General features: G+C 37.9%; 4 protein-coding genes across 4 annotated transcripts; 3 read left to right on the forward strand and 1 right to left on the reverse strand.

Moving 5' to 3' along the window:
• Window positions 1–1,942: 1,942 nt before the first annotated feature.
• Window positions 1,943–5,912, reverse strand: dnajb12a (DnaJ heat shock protein family (Hsp40) member B12a). Its single transcript, XM_079472328.1, has 9 exons — window positions 5,692–5,912; window positions 5,128–5,305; window positions 4,879–5,024; window positions 4,613–4,786; window positions 4,424–4,503; window positions 4,104–4,213; window positions 3,795–3,967; window positions 3,350–3,484; window positions 1,943–3,235 (listed from the first exon to the last, which is right to left on the reverse strand). The coding sequence occupies exons 1-8, from the start codon at window positions 5,822–5,824 to the stop codon at window positions 3,360–3,362; spliced, it is 1,119 nt and encodes a 372-aa protein (XP_079328454.1). The 5' UTR covers window positions 5,825–5,912; the 3' UTR covers window positions 1,943–3,235; window positions 3,350–3,359.
• Window positions 5,840–8,289, forward strand: trmt2b (tRNA methyltransferase 2 homolog B). Its single transcript, XM_079472326.1, has one exon. The coding sequence runs from the start codon at window positions 6,491–6,493 to the stop codon at window positions 7,904–7,906; it is 1,416 nt and encodes a 471-aa protein (XP_079328452.1). The 5' UTR covers window positions 5,840–6,490; the 3' UTR covers window positions 7,907–8,289.
• Window positions 8,290–9,071: 782 nt separating this feature from the next.
• scdb (stearoyl-CoA desaturase b) lies at window positions 9,072–14,538 on the forward strand. Its single transcript, XM_079472329.1, has 6 exons — window positions 9,072–9,283; window positions 9,511–9,709; window positions 10,291–10,421; window positions 10,645–10,850; window positions 12,695–12,927; window positions 13,039–14,538. The coding sequence occupies exons 1-6, from the start codon at window positions 9,263–9,265 to the stop codon at window positions 13,236–13,238; spliced, it is 990 nt and encodes a 329-aa protein (XP_079328455.1). The 5' UTR covers window positions 9,072–9,262; the 3' UTR covers window positions 13,239–14,538.
• A 1,291-nt stretch (window positions 14,539–15,829) lies between these two features.
• On the forward strand, window positions 15,830–21,584 carry wnt8b (wingless-type MMTV integration site family, member 8b; the record flags this gene model as incomplete). Its single annotated transcript, XM_079472330.1, has 6 exons — window positions 15,830–15,900; window positions 16,457–16,490; window positions 17,231–17,369; window positions 18,650–18,775; window positions 18,877–19,019; window positions 20,117–21,584. 6 exons carry the CDS (start codon window positions 15,830–15,832, stop codon window positions 20,675–20,677), a joined length of 1,074 nt encoding a protein of 357 aa, XP_079328456.1. The 3' UTR covers window positions 20,678–21,584.
• Between the last annotated feature and the right edge of the window lie 1,875 nt (window positions 21,585–23,459).

Below are 23,459 nucleotides of genomic sequence, written 5' to 3' on the forward strand. Positions count from 1 at the left end.
TTGTTTTAGAACACCTAAGTATGCCATGATGAATACATGATTCAGATGAACACATGCTTCAGGCAAGCAATGTAAACCTCCACAGACATGCGCTGACATTTTATTATATGCATGTATCAATGTCACAGTGTGAACGTAATTTGCATTTGTGAAATTTTACCTATATAAATTGAACAAAAATACAAAAATACATTCGCAGAATTTTCCTTTTTTGGGTGACTTATCCCTTTAAGGTTAAAATAACAAAAAACTCTAACATTAAAGTTTCTCTAAATCTAAATATTTGTAAGGCACATAACAACCTTCATTCAGAAGCTTCAGTTTCATATACCAACAAATTTTCATACAGAAACCAAAAGAGTTCACATACTTTATTGTTTTTCCAGCAGTTGTTCCTCGGGTTTGATATGTAGTCTAACTTTGATCCACATTCTTTAGATTCATTCCTGTATATTCCTTTGAGAAATGATCGCCCACATAGTAAGGCACCTTCAGAGTGTCGCCTGTTCGTGTGGCCCGTGGTTCTGCAAAAGATGGAAAGTTTTAAAAATGTCAGAGCTTTTCTTCACCCGCAAGCCAACCATCAATCATCAAGATGCCTTACAAAAACAAGATAAATGTGTTCCAGCATTTCCAATGTTGGTCTTAGATATAAAAACAAACAAACAAAACACATTATATCATTATTGAAAAACGTTTTACTGTCACACAAACCATGCAGTGTAAAATAAATACTCACAATAAATAACAAATTATTTTAAATAATGCTCCTTATTTTGCTAATCGTTTGGTTTTACTATTAATGGCTGGGGCTGAAATGTGGGCTGGAAACCATCATCTGACTGAGAACTGAAATGAGTATGAGGATCAGCAGTAGGCTATAAAAAGCATAGTTGGTTGTATAAAAACACATAAAGAAAAAAAAGCTACATTTTCTTAAACACGTACTTATTAAGTCACATGAATACAAAGCACCTCACGTGATTTGTCTATATAATATGTAGGCTACTGAAAGTGTGTCTGTGTAATATCAAAAGCAATACATGACACTGTCGAAGATGAGTGTGACCTTTTATCTCTGTCTGGAGTTCCTGTCGTTCATGTTGGCGAGACCTCATGCTGCCTTACACCTGCAAAATACGAAGAAGAAGAGCAAACAACATTAATGCAGTATTTTCCAGTGCTCAACTGGTCGAACAAGCTGTCCTAGCAAAAAAGTGGCTCTATGAGCGTTATGGTTCGTTGAGATGGGCTTTTAATAGAGTTTGTAATGCAGGGATGTTAATGTTAGCATCAACAGCAGCAATATTCTTATGCATTTTAGGGTGGGTATTTATTATTATCACAACACAGAATATAAAATAGTGCTGATGAATAGCAAAGGTGTAAGGTCTATAGCGTTTTCCTGATTGAGTTCTAGTAGAAAGTCTTGTGACTGCCATCCGGTGTGCAATATCGGTATTACAATACTGATATTTCTGGAAATTAAATTTGAATGAATTATATGGGCGTTTCAAGAAATTAATGTCTTTAAGAAATGTCTAAAACAAGTACCTTGTTCTTCACTAAATCTTCACTAAATGAAGTCCAAAAAGATAAATAATAAGCCTTTCATTTCTTAGATATGCCTTTGAATTCATTTTCTTTTATTTAAATACAATTTTCCTTTTCTTGTGTTTTCCATGTGTTTCAATGTCCCACTTTAAGCCATCACAAAATTCTTACCTCAAAGTTCTTTCACAAATAGGCAGATTTTAGGAAAATCATGAAAACTAAGTACAGGGTCATAAAATGAATATCACTATGTATTCCCATAAAGTCCTAACCTAAGGTGAAGTATAACTTTAATGTCAAAATCTATGTCTTTTCTTTTTATTCAAATGTTTAATTAAATATGTATTAATACATTTGCATCCATGTTGTTCTTTGAGTGGAAAAAATTAAGGAGGCTTTGCAAAAAATTACAATACAACACATGTGCAAACCTTATGGAGTCAAATATCTGCATAATGGCTACAAAATATTACAAAGAGCATTTTGTAAAACAGAACGGTTCTTTGGATATTCTACACAAAAAAATTCTTCTATGGTTTTTGAAGCACCTTTATTTTAAAGATTGTATGCCATTTTTACATTTTCAAATAAACCCCCTGTTATGCTGTGTTTTGATCTTTTGTTTAATAAATAACTCAAGTTTAGTGTTTTGTACACCTCATATTTTTACTGTTTAAATATACCAACACTTGGTTACTACTGTCAGATGGAATATTAAAGCACCTACATTAAATCGGAATAGCCAAGTCCATGTTTAAAATAATATAAAATTCATATAGTAATTAAGCAGAATTCCTAAACACATTTTAGAAAGAGATTTATTACTTTTCATGTCTTTTGGGTAACTATATTGTGTACATACAGGCTATTTACATTTTACATAAAATGTTATAGAATGAATGTGAAATAAAGTAAAGTAAAAAAAATGCTTGTTTAGTAGGTAAATAGTCTGAACACATCAGCCTAAAATCTGATGTTATTTCCTTTCTATATTACACGTATACAGGGAGTTAAAGTACACAGCAAGACTGGAGCTGGCAAGGCACTTGAATATGCTCTAAAACCCAAAATCTATACATCGGCAACACACTGTTAACAATGAATGCTCGTTTCTGTCATTTTCTCTCTTAAGAAATAAATTAAATGGAAAAAAATTTATAGTATGATACCATTTAATAAATACAAATATTATTTTCTCATTTGCATAAACATTCTTCTTAAAAATCTAACAGGCAAAACCACAGTGAACAATTCATTAAATGCTGAATGACCCCAGCGTAATCGTTTAATTTCCTGTGGTCATAAACAGATCGAAAACACTACTAAAATCTTGCAGTTGGCTCAGAAACCCAAATATGGGTGTTGAAGAAATGCTCCGAGAAGAAGAGAGTTGTAAATAAAAAAGCTGTAAGCTAGCAGCATTGATTACCAAAAAACAGCCGTTAAATTTCTCTTTACCACCGCAGGTTCCATTTTTCTATTTTTCATTCTTAAATCGTAGCATTTTTAATCAATGTTAGGATCTTGCAGGAGTTGCAACTTTCCGCAAATTTTGAGAGACAGATGAGCTCCTGTTGCACCAGCATCTTTGCTCCTCTTCTACAGGTACAATGTGCAATGTCCCAGTTTAGCACAGCATTACTGTACATGATCATCTCTGAACGTCTTCAACACAGGACACCTAAAAGCAACCAAGATTAAAAAACACCACCTTAGTATATAGAAATATAAATCATTTTTTGACTACTGCACTTGAGTTAAAAAAAACAGGAAATTGACACATGTATGAACTTACTTTTTTCTACTCAGTGTCCATGTAACAGAACCTGTATGTCTGAAAGCTTTGAGCAACTGGGTGTTGCCATTTTTTGTGCCCTTTGGTACAAGTCTGAGTCTCCAAAATAACGTGCCCGATACAGCAAACCTTCCTCTACAAATCAGAACACAGATGTCTAGGTTAACAGACAATTTATTTTGCCCTCTTAACAACTAAATCTCAGTAAAAATTGCTTTTAATAGCCCATTCAAACAAATCAACTACATTTTTTTCTATTCATGAACTGGGAAAGACTGCAAGCCACTAACATTTTAAAGCACATCATGCATTATTAAGCAGTCTTATATTTTCACAGGAATGCATGAGAACATTAAAAAATCTTGTCTGATGTGCAGGCATGTCCTTTCTATAAGGTATCTGCTTCTTTCTAAACATAGAGCAATAACATCATTAATCCACATACTTTGTTGTTTCTCTTTCCAGCAGTTGTTCCTCAGATTTGAAATGTAGTCCTCCTCCACACTTTGTTCAATATTCTTTAGATTCATTCCTGTATATTCCTCTGAGAAGTGATCGCCCACATAGTAAGACACCTTCAGAGTGGCAGTGTGTCGCCTGTTCGTGTGGCCCATGGATCTTCAATATATTAAAAGTTTTAAGAATGTCACAGATATGAATCACCCGCAATACAATACACAATGTAAAACATAAAAAATACAATATACTAAATAATATATTATACAATAAAAAACAATACACATGGTGTACTTACGATCTATGGCTGAGGCTATACGGGGGGCTGGAAACCATCATCTGGCTGAGAGCTGAGACTATGATCAGAATGAGTATAGGCATCAGCTGTACAAACAAGGCAAGGCCACCCTAAAAAATATTCATTTAAATAAACAATACATTATGACATAATGAACAAGCTGTTGGTATATTCCAATGCTCAAATACACACGCTTACATGACAAATGCGCAATGAATATAACGCAACTACATTTTTCCCACATAAATTGATAAATTCTTTCTTTATCATGCAAACCCATCTATGACCGTCTTAAATCAAAGACAATACATGACTCTTACCTCTCTCTGCTGTTCTCGTCTTTCATGTCGTTGGTGATGAGCAAATCTCATCCTGCCATTGCTGTACACGTGAACATTACCTAGAAGTGCAAAATTTTACTGCTTTTGAGTGTACTACACCACGCTGACTAATAATATGTCTCTAAAACATAAGCTTGTGCTATGATTACACTACACTGGACTACTCACTAGTTGGAAAGCCTCCTCCAAAAAACATATTAAAAAGGTCCTCAGGGGAAATATCAGCCTCAAAATTTCTGTGATTGGTCCTCTGCCGAGTGGGATGGGCTCTCTCTTCTCCATAGACATCATACTGCTTTCTTTTTTCGGGGTTACCAAGAACTGCATAAGCATTGCCTATAGCTGTTTAAGACAATGAAAAAAAAGCCATTATTATGAAAACCCTAAGAAACATTCTCCATGCAGATTGCAAAAATATAGGGATATTTTGATACCTTTAAAAGCTTCTGTGGCACCAGGCGCATGGTTTTTATCGGGATGGAACTTCAGAGCTAACTTTCGGTAGGCTTTTTTTAGATCTTCCTCATTGGCCTCTTTAGTGACTCCAAGAATCTCATAATAGTCCTTACACTTCTTAATTCTGCATAAGGGAAAGAGCATATTGAGACGTCAGTGGGTAAACAGCAGTGAATGCACATAACCAAAAAGATATGTCCATGTTAGGAAAGCAGTCAATAATAAACCTTTTGACAGCATCTAGCTGTTCTGTTGAATACGGTTTGGCTGAGTCTGTGGCACCATATCCAGAGGAGTGGTTTTCTGTGTTGTGCGTTCTGTTTCGTAAACCAGCACCATCATTTTCTCTGATGTTTTCTTCATTTGTGGAAGGTCCTTCATTCTCAGCAATAGACTCTAGTAAAGCTAGGTAAGAGTTCTTTCGTTTTAATAACGAGGAATAGCATCAGTGTCCACATGATATCTTATATACAAACAGAAAATATTACACAGCTATGCTATCAATATTAAATACATTTTATTACCAATCTATAGTTTACTGTTAGGAGTATGGGCATCGACTCCATTAAATAAGACTCACATGTAACCGAAAGCACAAAATACATGATTCAAGACAACGCTAATAAACATTCAAGAGTAGAAAAACCACTGTAATGTCACACTTTTAAAAAAAACACGAGATTACAGAGGCATAACTGCCATTTAAGTTATCTACTGACTACAGGTTTTCCTGTGGCCCTTCAACAGACCACTTACGATCTACGGTAAACCCGTATGTACATTACACGCACCTTTAACCTTATCGGTGGGAAACAGTCTCTGTGCTTTTTCTAGAAAACGTCTCGCTTTGTCATGTTGATTATCTCGCAACGCTGCGATTGCAATTTCGATGCAGCGTTCCGCTTCGTCCTTGTTTGATTCCATTGCGACGGCGGAACTGATGACTGATCCCTTTCCTGGCCCGAAAGACGCACCTTGATGACGTTAACAGCAAGCTAAAGACATTTTCGGTAGCGTCTAGAACGTCCACATTGTTTTAATGAACGAAAGAAAAGTGTCGAGACTAAAAAACAAACACAAAATATGTTATAACAGTTTAGTGTAGAATTAATTAGTGTAGTCTAGATTGTATTAATATATTAAACGGTAATTAGATCCGTCCTTAAAATTCCTGTTCGATACATTTATTTCAATAAGCTTGTATATTATTTTATTTTAGTATAATCAGCTGCCATTTTTTCTTAATATTTTTCATTGCATATTTTTAATAGTTTTTCCTTATCGGTTAAAGCTGAAAATCATTATTATTGTACTTCCGGAAACCAGCTGTCGCTTTCTACACGCAGAGTGGGAGTGTTGGTATGAAGTTCTATCTTGCGAAAATAGTGTTGCTTGTACACGTTCAAGTAACGTTAAAGGTAGTGAAGACGAGGCTTGTCATACAGGACTTTTGTTGTGGGTAATAACATTTCCAAATCTGTGTTGGTCTCGTATAACGTCATTATTAGAAATGTGTTTGACTGTTTGATGTCACGTGCTAGCTAACTCACTCGGCACAGAAGTCAGCATCAGTGAATATTGCATGAAACAATGCGCCTACATTTAAAGAACCCATTGTTGAAACAAATAATCACTTTACCGAAAGTATGCTTTAGTTCAGTATTGAGCCACAGTTCTTCAGACAGAAAGCCTATAAAGAGAAAAAATAAAAGTCGCCAACTACCTGCTAACTGCGACTCGCTTTCCTTGGAAGAGAGACTGGCAGACACCGTGACACCCCTTTGGCGACTGAGCTATGAGCAACAGCTCAAGTGGAAACAAGAACAGCAACACAACATCTTACTTGAGATGGCAAAGCAGCTGTCTCAGGATTCATCCCAAGATGTTTCAAACGATTTAAGATTTCCCCTTCTGCCCATAGTTCGCTCACCAGTGACGGATGGATACCGCAATAAGTCAACCTTCTCTGTCAACAAGGGGATGGATGGGAATCCAAAGACTGTTGGATTTTATATAGGCAATGGAAAAATGGGTAACATTGTGTGTGTCCGTGGCGACCACCTTATGAACATGCCCCCAAAACACAAGATGGTCGCAAGGCATTATGAAGATTTTTTACGTCTCTCACCACTCAGTCCATGTCTTTTGTTTCATGATGGTGGTCACTGGAGAGAACTCACGGTAAGGACAAATTCTGCTGGTCACACTATGGCTATAGTTTACTTCCATCCTCAACAGTTGACACATGAGGAGATCAGGCTCCATAAAGCTTCACTGGTGGAATACTTCACTCGAGGTCCTGCAGCAGTTTGTCAATTGGATTCTCTTTACTTCCAGGAGAGCTCAATGACCCGTTGCAGTCATGAACAATCCCCCTATCAGCTTCTATATGGACAGCCTCATATCTTTGAGGAGGTGCTTGGATTTAAGTTTAGAATTTCTGCTGATTCGTTTTTTCAGGTGAACAGGGAAGCAGCAGAGGCCCTGTATCAGACAGTGGCCGAGCTTAATCGGGCGTGTGTCGGGGGAACCCTTCTGGATGTCTGCTGTGGAACAGGAGCAATTGGCATTTTATTATCTCCCCAGATGGAAAGAGTCATTGGCATAGAGCTCATTGAACAAGCAGTTGAGGACGCCAGGTATAATGCAAAACTTAACAGTGTTGACAAGTGTGAATTTCTCACAGGCAAAGCAGAAGTCGTCCTACCGAATTTGATGGCTACATTGAGTTCTCACGGTGGACTGACAGCCGTTGTCAACCCGTCCAGGGCTGGCTTGCATTATAGAGTTGTCAGAGCCTTAAGGAACCACCCAGCCATAAGGAGGCTTGTCTACATATCATGCAAACCTGACGGTGAGGCAATGAGGAATTTTAAAGAGCTCTGCTGCGGCTCAGATTATCAGAGGAAGATTCTTGGAGAAGCCTTCACACCGACCGTGGCCGTCCCTGTGGACCTGTTTCCACACACTCCACACTGTGAACTGGTGCTTGTTTTTGAAAGATAAAGAAAATTGGGACAAGGGAATTGGTCACATAACAACAGCAGAAGAATACCTCTTTACCTTTAAATATGAAAGCAACATTTTGAGTGTAGTTACCACGAATTGGCTCAAAATGGAAAGACGCAGTATTACATTAAAGTCATTAAAACTACATTAAAATGTATTTTTTTAAGTTGCCAAATTAAAGTTAATTTCATTGCGATGTCTGCGTTGCAAACCACTTACATTATCACTAGAGGGTGCCATTGCGACGTTCCTACATTTTGCGTGTCGCTACTTGATGTGCAATTGAGCGCTATAAATATGTACCAAGGTTGCAACGTGTCATTTTGGCAAATCTGATGGTAAGTATAATAAAATAGGTGAGAAATAAAGGAAGAAACAATTAATATAAAATAAAAAATACACTTATGATATGCAAAACCTTTCTACAAAAAATATGAAATATCTCAGTGGTTTTATATTCAATGGAATTTTTTGTTGTTGTTTGGTTTGGCTCTTTTGTATTCTGCATAAACAGCCATAGTCAGAATTTTGTTTGAAATAAGGGATTAGGCCTGATAAGGGTGAGTAGAATAATGAAAGAATTTTCATTATGAGTGAACTATCCCTTTAAGTGCACAGCCTGAGCAAGCATCAGCTAAATGGTTGTCTCTTTGGCGAGAGAACACGCCTGTGGCATACCGCAAGTTGATATAATGCGGTTTCCTGAACTCGTATTCAATAACTGGCTGAGGAAAAGTCAGTGTCGATCTAGTATTTTTCATAAAGGCCAATAATGTTTCATTAGAACACTGAGATGGTACAAATTAACTCTATGCAAAATAAAGGAAGTAGCCTATTTGTAAATGCATAACAAATAAATATTGTTTTTTATGTTTATAGTTCCTATTTTAAGTAGGAACTTAAAATGATGCCTTTACACATGACCTCATGAATGCTAGTCAGGAGATTAAATGCAATGTGTATTCGAGCACTATTTTTAAAAATAACATATTTTCTATAGGCTTTAAAAAAACGTATCCAGGTCTTTGCTGAACTATTTGAATCCTATGTTTATTATTTGAGCCACAAATATCAACGTGACTCGATTCTTAGCGTGACTGCATTCTTAACAATGAATGAAGTGTAATCATACAGCATGCCATGCGTTCTCAACATAAGCATTAGATAACCAGGCAACCAATGAAACTGGTACGGGTGGCATCCCTTCTGCTTCGCCCAATTGCATCGTTTTGAACGTCCAAAAACCGAAATCAGAAGCTTAGGTAAGACAAAATTCATCCGACCATAAAGCGCTATTGTCTTCTCCCGCCTCCTGCCAGACACGTCAATCATTTTGCAATAGGCTACGCAGTTATGGTTGCATCACAGAAAAAGGTAAGGGCACTCGCGTTAATGCGCCTTTATTTTAGCGCGTCTGATGTTTGCTGGTTATATTAAGATTTAATATAATACTGGATATAAAACCCATTTTTATCCAGAATTAAAAAATATATTTGTAAATTGTATGCGTGCTTTGACAGATGAGCGCGTTTTCTTAAAATATCTGAAAAACGCCCTTTGCACACGGTCGTGAGAATAAAATCGACTCCTTGTCTCGACAGAAAACATTAAGGACCATGAAAGCAATGGAAAAAACAACGCTAGCAGAAGATGCGTATGATGCTTACAAACCGAAAGAGGGCCCGGAACCTTCTAGACAAATAGTCTGGAGAAACGTTGTGTTAATGTCTATATTACACATAGGAGCGCTTTATGGACTGATCCTTATTCCATCCACGTCTGCCTTAACCCTCGTGTGGAGTAAGTCATCTTGCTTCTTATTCTGATACTGTAAGCTGGCTCTTATGTTTATTGTAATAAATATTTGTGTGTTTTGCTTTTCTGGTTCCACCATTGCAATGTACATGTCTTGCCTTAGGCGGGCTTGGGGTTCTCTAAAGATTAAAGATGTGATTACAGATCTCCGATTTGATCTAATAATTCAACATTTGAAACAACGTTAAACATTTATTTCCAGCGAAAATATGCCATGAACCTTTGTTGTTTCGAATGGTGTTTGAGAGAGACAGTTATAAGAATAACTTGAAATCTCCCCAAAAGCTAAAACTGCTTCACTGTTTGGTGCATTTTTTCCATCGCAGAACAGCATAATATTGCACCCTAGAACAATGACTGATTGCTGTTTATATAGACTCTCCATTGTAAACTGAGCAGGGTCATAACAGTGCACTCTTCTTCACAGTCTGGGGCTTGGTATCCCACATCCCTGGCAGCCTTGTCTGAGAGCACACAGCGAGATATTTTGTCCACTCATAGAACAAATCCAGGGCGCGTGCACCATGAATGACTGAGTAGTTAAAACTTTTTCTGTTGTGTGGCAGGTGGAGTGTGTTTCATGATAAGTGCTCTAGGAATTACTGCTGGTGTCCATCGCCTGTGGAGCCACAGGTCCTACAAAGCCTCACTGCCATTACGAATCTTCCTAGCAGTCGCAAACTCCATGGCTTTTCAGGTAAACCGTTTTAAAAAGTGGATAAAAACAGTACAAAGGCATTAAAACAGACTCTGAGGCAAAAAATGTCTCCCAAGGGGTGCTTGAACTATTTATAATGTACCTCTGAGCAAAGCAAGGCTGGAAATGCTTGCCAAATGTCAAGTACTTTGCTGTAAGTTAATTTTTTCAATCTCTCTCTCTATATATTATAAATGTATGTCAATATATATTATTCATTTAGAATGATATCTATGAGTGGGCCAGAGATCATCGCGTTCATCACAAGTTTTCGGAGACCGATGCAGACCCCCACAATGCTCGGAGGGGATTTTTCTTTGCTCACGTTGGCTGGCTGCTGGTCCGAAAACACCCAGATGTTATTGAGAAAGGCAGCAGGCTGGATCTCAGTGATCTTAAAGCAGATGGAGTTGTAATGTTTCAGAGGAGGTTGGTAGGAAGATTTTGTCTTTTTACTTAAAGTCCCCCAAATCTAGCCCTATAACAAAATTTAATATAAGTCCGTCTGTGAAGTTTCAGCTCAAAATACACCATAGATCTTTTATTATATGCCCTGCATGTCAATTTTTTAACAGGCTGTTTTGGTGTGTCTCTTTAAATGCAAATGAGCTGCTGGTCTCCGCCCTCTTTCATGCAGAAAACAGTGCTGTTTGCAAGGGTGCTTCCAGTAACCACAAAACTGAAGAGACTGTTCATAAAGCGAATGAGAAAGACTGTCTCATCTTTAAAAACCAAACACTTTGTATTGTATAAGTGAGAGTACACAAGACAAACAGGTTGTTGCTGCTTTCTGAGTGAATGCACTAACGCGTTACGTCTTTAAATCCGGCAGATTGCTTTTATAGAGAATGTGAAGCTACTACATGTCGTGTTGAATGTTGCGCCATCTTGAGAGGATGGTTGCTAGTGCGTTCAATGTAGTGTTTTGTTGTTTGATTAGGAGATATAACAGACTCGGTCTTGCTGTGTTAAAAACTGCAATAGCATTACGCAGAGTCGTTCAGGAAAGGCCCATGGTTCTTTTTCTTTCGATTTCTCTTTATATCAAACAAAACAATTAACGGTACATCACAGCAACAACAGTGGAGTATGATCTGCTCAAGATTGCAACATGCAACATAGGGCGTGACGTCAGCTTTACATTCTCTATAAGTGAAAGTTCACATGATAAACGCATTAAATCTATAAAAACTCAAAACACGCTCTCTATAAGTGAATGCACAAACACGTCATGTCTGTACAGCGAGCACATTGTTTTATAAGTGACAATACACAGGACAAACACTTCATCTTTAAAAACTGAAAAAACATGCTCTCTATGAGTGAATACAGAAACGCGTATGTCTTTACAACGAGCAAATTGTTGCAAATATGTTTAAAAACTGAGAACATGACCCATTATGAATCAAGCATTTTACTAACATTCGTTTGTGAAGCACCCCGGTGTTAAGTCACTTCACCTAGTGTCTTCTGCACATTCCGTTGAGAAATAAAACCAATTCACAGCGTTGTGGCTCAGATGTCGGGAGTAAATGAAGACTTGTGTTCAGTCTTGCATCCAACAACAAAACACCTTATTTTTATACAAAACATTCTTGATCTCTGTAAGTGGCCCAGCGTGAAAACAAGAGTGTACAACTCGATGAGGGCAGAGACAGCAGTCCATCAGCAGTCATAGGCAGGGCTTAATCAATGTGACTTCAGTTTACTGAGAGAATGGCAACGGCTCGTTCTAGAGGACTGTTGAGGTTTAAAAAAATGAATGGGTGGATTTTTATCATTCTATGGTGGTTCTGTACACACACACCTGACACGCAGGTGGAAGAACCCAAGTGCAGGCAGACACGGATTAACAAGACTTTAATAAATAAATACAAAACAAACACCCTCAATGGGGAAAACACTAACCAAACTAACTCTCAAAAACTGAAAACAAACACTTCCCTCAAGGGGGCAAAAACAACCAAACAAGGAACTTGGAAATAAACGTACAGGACCATGAACTTGTTACACACCATACAGTGCAGGAATCATCTACAGGGGTAACAAGAACAGCATACAAGTACAACAAACGAGCACAGGACTAGAGACACGAGGAGGCTTTAAAGGGAAACAAACACAGGATAATTGACAAGGGTCAGGTGCGGGTACTGAAACACTCAGGGAAGGTTAACGAGGAAACGAGATGGCGGGAAACACTGACGACACAAAGTCTGTCAGAGAGAAAATACGAAGATTTGTTTTTTAAATATGCTTAATTTCTCTCTTTCTAGATATTACAAGTTGTCTGTGGTAGTGGTGTGTTTCCTTATCCCCACGGTTGTACCATGGTTCTTTTGGCAAGAGAGTCTATGGGTGGGTTACCTAATCCCTGGTCTGTTGAGATACACAGTTGTCCTCAATGTGAGCTGGCTGGTCAACAGTGCAGCTCACATGTGGGGAATGAGACCCTATGACCACAACATCAACCCTAGAGAGAACAAACTGGTTGCCTTCAGTGCCATTGGTAGGAACGATTCCCTCTTTATTTCTATTTTTAAAGCATTTTTTACATTTGTGACGCAGTGATATTTATTCCTTGCACAGCTATGACAACATATCCATCATTTAATTTCAGGTGAAGGGTTTCACAACTACCATCACACATTCCCCCATGATTATGCTACAAGTGAGTTTGGCAGTCGACTGAATGTGACCAAAGCATTCATAGACCTCATGTGCTACTTTGGCCTGGCCTCGGACTGCAGAAGGATGCCCCGTGAGACCATCATGGCCCGTGTTAAACGCACCGGTGATGGAAGCCACAAAAGTGGTTAATTTATTCAATTCATATAATGAACGAAAAAGTTATGGTAAGCCAAAATGTATAAATGCATTATCAGCATTTCACCGTGTTCAATGAAGGTTATGTATCCACTTTCATAAGATCATTTCATAAGACATTCCAGCGTGCATAAGACTAACATTCATTCTGATAAACTTTTTTGTTCCATGATGTGTATTGGACTATGAGGGTGGGTTGTTTATGATAAAAAAACATACATTGGGAAAATAATTATGCTGCAGTCTGCCTCAAGTGGCAGGAGGTGGCACTACTTTTGTGTCTCATTGCAGCCCTCTCTCATGAATAGGTTGACCCATGTTTTTTCTGGCTAAACTGCTCTGAAGTAGAAATAGAATTTATTGAGTAATCTTAATTTAACCAAACATTTTCATATTAATAGGCTACATAATATAAATGTTTTAGAATAATAACCTTTTATCAGTACAGCATAAATGGAAATGTGGATCATTCATCTTCTGGCATTGCTGTTAGAAACATTGGCGATAGCCATGAAATTATGCTAAATGCCATGGCAAATGTCACATTTTGGATAAATGGTGCTAATGATGAGGAATTTTCTAATTCACCATAAACTTTATCATTTTAATAGACCTAACAAATATGATGACCAGGTGTATGGTGATATGTTTTACAATATTTAGCACTTAAACAACACATGCTATGTTAAAATATTTAGCCTACTCAGGTTATCTGTTGAGGTAACTGTTAATCCATTACGGATTTATTATGGGACTTATTTATTTGTCCTTATAAATGGGAAATTAAAATATTTAAAAGTTCATAACTTGCCCTTTGTCTTATAATTCAACTTGCCTATACTCAAAATTGGAACACAAAGATGATGTTGCCTAACTTTGGGAAATTTCTAAATATAGTGGGCTTTCTTGACTACGCCGACAAATTAATACAGAATTGCTCGCATAAAATACACATTGACTTTATATAAAATGTATAGGCCTACCCATGTTTAAAACAAAGAAACTAAATGTTATTTTTACAGTGTTGACCTTTAATGGGAGCCTTAATGGGCACATTTTCAAAGAATGTTACCATGAAATAAACGACAATTTATATTTAAGTGTGAGAGTTGTAAATTGTACCATGAGTTTTGAATCAATATTAATCTTTTCATAATTTAATAAAATGTGTGTATGTCTCAAATAAAGCTTTCTTTTCTCGCGCTTGTTTTTATTTATGCACGAGCTAGACTATTTGTGAAACCATAGGCTACGAATGACTTGCATTAAACATTAAATTGCTGTCTTTGCATGCATGCGTCTGCAATGCGTCTAATTATTGCTTGTTGCAATTAGTGAATTCATTTTCAAATAGTTTTATTTACTTTTTTCAGTTCTGTTTCTAAGCGATATTGCACTATTTTATTTTGAATAATAGTTTTTGTAATTAAAAATGTCTTATAGTTTTAATAGTTGAATAGAAATAGCCTTCAAAAAATATCCGTCATTTTCAATGGAGGAACATTTTAGAATATTTAACATTTGCCAACTCTCTATTGTCCCCCACAATCATTTTATTGTGGACATTGTTTATTGTCTTATATAGTGTCAAATTCGTGAATTTCATGAATGTTATTCACGGCGTAATCCAAAAACATCCCCGTGGAATCTCCTGAAAATCTTTCCTAATCCTAATTTGCACACAAGAAGATACGAAGACGTCAAAGAATCAGACCCTAAAGGTCATGAAGGGTCAGCTATACAGATAAAACACTCTAAACTAAATCCTACCGAAAAAAAATGCAAACACAAATCTCATCAATTAGGTTTATAATCCTTTTTATCTATGCAAAATCCAGCTGTATATCATAATCTCTTAATTCGTCCCACGAATTTGGGTTTGAGATCGCTTGATGTTTTGGAATTTGGCAATGTAACCAGAAAAACGCTGTATTATAACCGCTGTCATGAATTAATCATTACCCGAAACACGCAATTTATGTTTCGTAGTTTTGGTGGCTTTTGTGATTGTTTATTAATTAATGTTTTAGTTTTTAGTTTTTTTTCATTTAACTTTAGAATGTATCTTTGCTTACACTGTGAATAGGCCTGCGTATAGGCTAGCATACGTAAACCTGTATAACACACCACATCCTAACACTACATATAACATTAGTCTTTTGATCCACCCGATAATTCCAATAATCATTCAATAAGATTTTTATGACACTGTATCAAACCCTTTCATGCTGCTCTTGAAATTTAGTTTTAAGGCACAACCTTAGAGATGCCATCCCATTCACTCCAACTGTTAGCACGCAGGGAGTTCTTCCCAGCTATTTGTCCCGAAGGAGCCCAGGGTGCCCTTTTGATCATTTCGGTCTCGCTCTGGTACAATAGTTCTGATTGGCTGAAAGTTGAAGAAAAGGGAAAATCTTTAATTAAGCAGATAATCTCTTGTTGGGATGAGAGGAGCTCCATTTCAGAACCCCCTTGGCTCACACATGAGACCCCCAGCCTCTAAATTCTGGATGTAGGTTATATAGAGCTCTTGCAGACTCCTCTGCTTTCCAAGGTGACGAAAAGTCTGCCGGTCCTCTCTCAGGATGTTCATACATTGGGAAGTTTATTATTACTCGTTCATCTTAATGGCACACATGAAGTCTTGCTGCAGTTGGTAAGTTCGTCGTTATATTGTTGTTTACGCGCGCACTTTGGTGATAGCATCTCGGTAATAGACTTTATCTCATAATTTAAAACATTTTTGGATTATTCATTGCCGCTTTTTGCATTGGATACGGTTTTCTCGTTAAACAAAAGCATTTCAACAGATTATATCATTATATTAATAAGCTTCTCTGGCCGCCTTAAAGAACGTTTATTTTATAAACGCATTTTGCATTAATACGAGAATTGTTGGTTGTGCATATAGCCTAAAGCCTACACGTACCATACCATTTACTTCGTAAAAGATGGATAATAAACAATTCTTGACTTTTTTACTTTGAAACTGTAGGACTGAATGTTATTTGTATCTTGAAATTTACCGTGAATATGATGAGCAGTTGTAATATACCTGTGAAATATACTTTTGAATGGAAGCGTTGTTAAAAAAACTATGTTTTTCAGTGTGGTTTTCTCTTGTAATCTCAAGAGAAACATGTAAAAAATGTTGTCTCTCCATGTAAATCCTCAGACCCAACACTGATTTAATGGGCTGATCTATCTTCCAGGTCAGTGAATAATTTCCTGATGACTGGCCCAAAGGTAAGCCTACATCTTTTGATCTCCTTTTCTGATCTTTATCAGCCTTGAAACACTTAAAGAAGTTGAAATTATTCACGGATTTGAGTAGCTAATATTTGACTTGCGCTTTGTGATCACAATGTGAGCAAGTGTCAAATTTAAAGATTTGCATAGCGCAGGTGCTGTATACTGTATTTCTTCGACTTGTATATCTTCTATTAGGTATTGCTTGCTTCTTGGTGTGGACTGGACCATATAGCTTTCACACACTTGAGCTCATTCACAATGTGAAGTTGTGCGGACTTTTTAGTGAGTGGCCAGGGAAGGGGCCTGTGGTGGGTGGTCATCATTAGCAACCCAGCCGTCCATGAGAGCACTTGTAGAGCTGTGTCTTCTAAACCACTTGAGACATATTAGATTGTATAAACCACAGTTTCATCACACTATAAAGACCCTTATTGTTTACATTTTGCGTTTTGGAGAAAACCTTTACTTTTATATTTCTTGTACTATTTCCATAACTTTAAGATTAATTTTAAGACTTTATTTCATGCATTTTATTAATATAATATTTCATAAACATGTATCAGAAATATTTTTATGTGAATTGTGCCTGCGGGGATTTATATTGCAACCCTGCATGATGACAAAAATTATAATGGGTTTTGGTTGCAGGCAGTAGATTTGTGACCACTTTACTAAAGGTATTCAATCGAGAATTTGTAGTATTTCATTGTTTGGTCTGGTTTGTGCTATTTCAGGCTTACTTGATCTACTCCAGCAGTGTAGCTGCTGGAGCACAGAGTGGGATTGAAGAGTGCAAGTATCAGTTTGCATGGGACCGCTGGAACTGCCCGGAGAGGGCTCTTCAGCTTTCCACCCACAGTGGACTGAGAAGTGGTGAGAACTATGACCTCTGCTGATTCTTATTTTAGTGAAAATGTAATCTGTTTATAAATATATATTGTTTTAAGATTCCAGTCTATCAAAATGAATGTCTTTTGAATAAAAGTGAGAGGGTGCTTGTTATTGGGAACTATGGGAACTATGTTATGATTCAGTTGTAACGATCACAGATACACCATCTAAAACAAACACAATGACCTGGTTTAGACCACAGAGAAGCCTTTTTCAATGTTGATGTGCATAAAAACATTCTTGAGTCAATTAAACCTGCTCTGTTAACAGGCAAATAGAAAAGCCACCAAGGGTATATTGTGTACCAGAGTGAGTGAGTGAAATGGACGCCCTCTCAAGTCAAAGGGTGTGGGTCAAAGGTTTGCCTCAGACTCTTTTCATCAGGCATTCCTCAAGTGCCAAAGAGGGACCTGTTGCAGTCCAATGCCGACCTCAGAAAGACGATGTATGAGAGTAGACCAACACTTGTACTGAATGTTTGTTGCTGGGGAAAAGTGTCAAAGGCCATCCTGGTTGAGACGGATGCTACTATCTTAAATAGAAACATGTTTAGTTCATATAAAAAACACTAAAATAATAAACGAATGAGGTGCTTAAAAGGTTCTTCCCAGCGATGCCATAGAAGAACCATTTTTGGTTCGACAAAGAACCCTTCAGTCAAAGGTTTAAACTTTAAAGAACCATCTCTTTCTTACTAATATTATAATCTGAAGAACCTTTTTCCTGCCACAAAGAAACTTTTGTGAAATAGAAAGGTTCTTAAGATGTTGAAGGTTCTTTATGGAACCAAAAGGTTCTTCATGACATCGAAGAACCTTTTGAAGCACACTTTTTAAGAGTGTAATACACGATTGAATTCGCATTATTTTATTTCATATCTGCTTGATATAATAACATTTACATTTACATTTAGTCATTTGGCAGACGCTTTTATCCAAAGCGACTTACAGATGAGGAAACATTGGAAGCAATTATCACAACATAGGCAACAAAATACATAAGTGCATCAAAACTAGTCCATTAAAGCCTAGCACAGTATACAAAGCTAAGAATAGTGAGAACATAACATCCATATAAATGGTTTCCAGCTAAATAATTTAACATAATTTTATCAGGATAACACCCACAAAAAACATTTTAAGGGTAAGATTAGATTTCCTTACCGTAACAGCGTGCCTTTTACAATGTAGCACAAAAGAATGTCAAAATCAGCACAAACTCCAAGAGCAAATGATTAATATAATTGCCGCATGTGTTCACAGCAAACAGAGAGACTGCGTTCTTCCATGCTATAAGCTCTGCTGGGGTCATGTACACCCTCACCCGGAACTGCAGCCTCGGTGACTTTGACAACTGCGGCTGTGATGACACCCGGAACGGCCAACGAGGTAAAAAGCTGTAAACTAAAAAACATGTAATGCCATGTATTTTATAAGTAGATTTTTATGCTTGATGTCTGTCCAAAAGCATCATGCTATTGCTGTTTTAGGTGGCCAGGGGTGGCTGTGGGGAGGCTGCAGTGATAACGTGGGATTCGGAGAGGCCATCTCCAAGCAGTTTGTGGACGCGCTGGAAACTGGACAAGACGCGAGAGCGGCCATGAACCTGCACAACAATGAAGTAGGACGCAAGGTACATAAAGTCATTTTTACCCTTTAGAGAGTCACTCTCAGCTTAAGCCTTTAAGAAAACGATCGGGCCGTTTGGGCACCTGCACCATAAGACGGCGCCTAAACTTCAGACATTTCTTTTGGCCTCCAACCGATTGTAGAGTGCCTTTTGAATCATTTTTCAGGGCTTCTAATGATTACGTACCACCCAAGAGTTTCATTCACGGCCTTATAAGCAAGGTGCCACTCGTTCTTCCAATAGAGTGTGCGTTGTACCAGAAGGGCCTATTTACACCCTGTGAATGTCCTTTATGATAGACCCTTAACTTGAGATTCTTGGGATCAGTGGTGCGAGCTTAATTAGACGACCTAGGGGTCCGCACTTTCCAAAGGTTCTGTATTCTGTTGCTTCCCAAATAAGTGTTTAGTTTTATTCTTGCAATAAGGATCTTACATTTATGTTGGTCTTTGTTGTACTTGAGAAAGCCACGGGGATCACGGCCATGCGGCTGAAGTGCGCTTTGTTTATCCTGTCTGTGCCCCGTCTGCAGGTTTTGTCAATTGATTGGCACCTGGAGCATCATTGTAACTGAAAAAATGTGAAAGAATTCTTTTTCACTTACACTTCAATGGACTTACCACTGCGTCTGTCCGTGACAGAAAACATGTTGACAATGGCTATGCAAAATAAATACACCCCTTTCCTGTGCCGAACAATCCGGCTCGATGTGAAACCCTGATTCCGCCGAGCAAGTGCCTCCCTCAGAAAAGAGTTGTTCCTTTTTAAGCGAACAGCTGTTTGTTTCAGCTGAAGTCAGGAATTATTGTATGCCCACCAGAAAAGAGAGACCCCAGACTTGAACCTTGAACTGGTTCCTCTTAACTCACACAGTTTCCTTCTGTGTGTTTTTTAAGTGGATGTATAGCCTGTCTAGTAAAGAGAGCATTGTATATTTAGACAGATGAGTTCAATTCCAATTAGAGTGTTTTTAAACATGAACATTTGCCTCCGGAATGCATGAGTGAATGCCCTTGATTCTGAATGAACTGTTGAATGAAACGTGTTCTCCACAGAAGTGCAATGGTTATTCTTTAACACGAGCTCCTCTTCCCAATAAGGCGGTAAAAGGAACCATGCAGAGAACGTGCAAGTGTCACGGAGTGTCTGGCAGCTGCACCACCCAGACCTGTTGGCTGCAGTTGCCGGAGTTCCGCGAGGTGGGTAACTATCTGAAGGAGAAATATCACAGAGCTCTGAAGGTGGACCTGCTGCGTGGAGCAGGCAACAGCGCGGCCAGCCGCGGTGCCATCGCCGAGACCTTCAGCTCCATCTCGCGTAAAGAGCTGGTTCATTTGGAGGACTCCCCCGACTACTGCTTGGAGAACCGCACCCTGGGCCTGCCAGGTACAGAAGGCCGTGAATGCTTGAGAAAGGGCAAGAACCTGACCAAATGGGAGAAGCGCAGCTGCAAGCGGCTGTGTGGAGACTGCGGTCTGGCTGTAGAAGAGCGCAGGGCTGAGACTGTGTCCAGCTGCAACTGCAAGTTCCACTGGTGCTGTGCTGTAAAATGCGAGCAGTGCCGTAAAACTGTGACAAAGTACTACTGTGTTAAGAGGACCAAACAAGTCAAGAACGACAGCAGTCGCAGGAAAAGCTATCGGTTAAAGAAGAAGCTCTAGAGATGTCCTGAACTGTTTGCAGCAGCTGTGTTTGTTTCAGAATATGCCTTTAGGTTGTGAAGGAAATAACATGAGGTCCAGAGGTATAATTGGATATTAGGGAATGCTTTAAAGGAGGTCTAGATCTCAAAGAGATCTTAGCACATGTGACCCTGTCTGTGAAATCCAATCTAAAGTCTCAATCGAATTATGAGATTAGGAGCATTTCAATCATTAATTTCACTATGATTTCAATCTTTGACATGACTTTACTCTGTCAGTATTAAAGAGGATAAGGTTATATTTCAAAGAATGTTCTTTACATTATATGTAGAAAACAGGTCATCACAAAAACAATAATTCACCTGTGGTTTCCCATGTAGGGTCACATATATTTTCATCTGTAATATTTCACTTGCAGCTATGGGTTAGGTTGTTAAATGCACGTACAGTAAGACACCCCATACTAAATCTTTCTGCGTTTTGTTATAGCACTGCATCAAATCATTCAAAGCACAATAGACTATAAAAAACGATTTCACCAACAGGCATGTACTTTACTAGATTATTTATTTGAATGATTATACAAGGGGTTGTTATCAGGGTATGTCTCCATATCATGTTTAAAAAACATTTTCTTCCCGAGTGTCTGTTTAGCGTCGTGAAAATAGTTTTATCCTGTTACTGTATATTAACTGTAAATAAGAGGAAGCACTTTGTATATTGTTAATTTATTGCACAGATACTATAGTGCTGTTTTCTATGGTAGTGTTTTTTTATGTTGCATTCATCCCCTTACTTTTATAATTAATTAAAGATATGTAATCTTCTTGGTAATGTATTTGTTGATTTAGGTCCGAATGCATATGAATTTGTTGTTTTTGTAATCTTCTGCTAAATAAATGTGCTTCACGATAATGACAACATCAAAAATCAACAATGAAGATTTGTTGGATAATCTTTATTATGTATGATGTGATTAGCCAATACTGCCAATACAGAATTTCACCAGAATCACACTTTCCAAAACCACATTTGCTGTTGGCCAGATTTGATTATTTCTTTGTCTTCATCACATATAACCTTTTTCTTTTTGTATTGTTCAGCTTGGTGTCACATAACCCCAGGGCAGAGGCACAATGGGAGACAGCATTTGATTATAGTCTTCCTTCCTTCACGCCTCTCTCAATTTCTTCTTCACAAATGCCTCCTTTTCTGTTGTAGTAATCCTCAAAGCACTCCCAATACTTTTGCGCTTGGTTGTTTCTTTACTGTTTAAGACTAGTTTAATTAACTTTGTTGAGACAGAGGGAAAACATGAACCAAGTTGCCCCGCAAATCATCCAGCGTCTAATTTTGTATGCTAATCTCCTTTTTCATACAACCATCTCGGGAGAGGAAAAATTTGTTGGGAAAACTTCATGTAGCCTGTATTGGGCTTCCTGTGGATGTTTTATTCCAGGCCCACCTATTTGGCTCTTTTCAGTCTTCTAGGGCCTTCCTTTGCTCGATTTAACAATGAATGGCGAGCTAATCAGCTCCCTCGGAAATGCACTGCTACTGAAGACACTAATCCCCCCTCTCCACCTCCTTCAATGGCCTGTCGCCTTCAAAAGGACTTTGGGAAAAGGCTTTGCATGGATTCACACTGTTTGCTGAATAGAAGTTAGTTCAAGTATTGTACCCAAACAAGTAGGGTTTATAAACAAATACTTGCCAGCTACCATCCCATCTGCGAAAGTGCCAACCCGACAGTATTACACTGACAAGACCGTGGCGCTTTGAATGTTGACTTAAAAACAAATTAAAACTTAATTTATTGGGGACATTTGGTTCTGATGTAGTCCTCATGTCCAGTTAAAGCACCTTATTGACATCTTATTTACAAAATATAAACTCCCCTTAGCTGTTAGTCTTATATGACACATTCATTTCAAATGCGAATCATAATATTCACAGGATTATAAAAGTCCCTAAACATTGCATGTCCTATGTGATAAAACAAATTTCTGCATTTTAAACTCTTTTGGAGGCCTAGTTTTTCCTTCTAAGCAACGGTAAAAATGTATCGCTGATACTGGATCATCATATCAGCTGATGTCAAAACATTTTAGACAACAGGTAATGAATCCACAAAATAAGGCACGGTTGATAAACCAAGCCCCAGTTGATTCAACCTTAAACCCTACTGCTTAACTTCCTTTTTTGTGGGTTCTAATGAAAGCAGGGTCACGACTGAAAGGTTGGCCTTGCCACGGATGATTTGCAGTGGGGCATGAGTTTGAGGTGGCTGAGAGTGAGGTGACACAATGGAAGCTAAAATTTGACTTTGTCATGTCTGGCATTTCCCATCCCAGTTTGTGTCCCACTATGGGAATTCATAGCAGATATGTTTCTTATTAAAATGTGCATTGCTTATAATATAACTAATAACATATATTTTATTAAAATGAAGCTATACAGAAGAATTGTTTGTCTTCGTTTGTGTAGATCTAGTATTCACAGTGAAGTACCTCAGACCTCTCATCTGACTGAAATGATGATATAATCCACAGAGATTGAGGAAATAACATCTCTGAGAAACCTTGACTAATAGGATTTATGACTTAAGACATCTGGGGGAACAACACTAAGAGGTGACTAAGGTCAACATGGGTGTGAGAGTAGCAGTGGGTGGGAAAGATTCATCTTTTCCAATTGACATTCCCTAGTTTGTACAACAGTTGGGTCACGTGGATTTCAGATGAATCGTTACATGCCAGAATCACACCACTAACTATAAATCATCAGATACTTCTCTAAG

Source organism: Barbatula barbatula (genome assembly GCF_947034865.1).
Source record: "Barbatula barbatula genome assembly, chromosome: 14".
Classification (NCBI taxonomy): Eukaryota; Metazoa; Chordata; class Actinopteri; order Cypriniformes; family Nemacheilidae; genus Barbatula; species Barbatula barbatula.

Excerpts from the sequence above, each read along its gene's own strand:
- scdb (XM_079472329.1), top strand. The coding sequence starts at position 9,263 with ATGGTTGCATCACAGAAAAAG. Across the intron at positions 9,710-10,290 it reads TGCCTTAACCCTCGTGTGGA|GTGGAGTGTGTTTCATGATA; the intron begins GTAAGTCATCTT and ends GTTGTGTGGCAG. Across the intron at positions 10,422-10,644 it reads CAAACTCCATGGCTTTTCAG|AATGATATCTATGAGTGGGC; the intron begins GTAAACCGTTTT and ends TTATTCATTTAG.
- dnajb12a (XM_079472328.1), bottom strand. The coding sequence starts at position 5,824 with ATGGAATCAAACAAGGACGAAGCGGAACGCTGCATCGAAATTGCAATC. Across the intron at positions 4,504-4,612 it reads TGGAGGAGGCTTTCCAACTA|GTAATGTTCACGTGTACAGC; the intron begins GTGAGTAGTCCA and ends TTGCACTTCTAG. Across the intron at positions 3,968-4,103 it reads TATAGCCTCAGCCATAGATC|ATCCATGGGCCACACGAACA; the intron begins GTAAGTACACCA and ends AATATATTGAAG.
- trmt2b (XM_079472326.1), top strand. The coding sequence starts at position 6,491 with ATGCGCCTACATTTAAAGAACCCATTGTTGAAACAAATAATCACTTTA.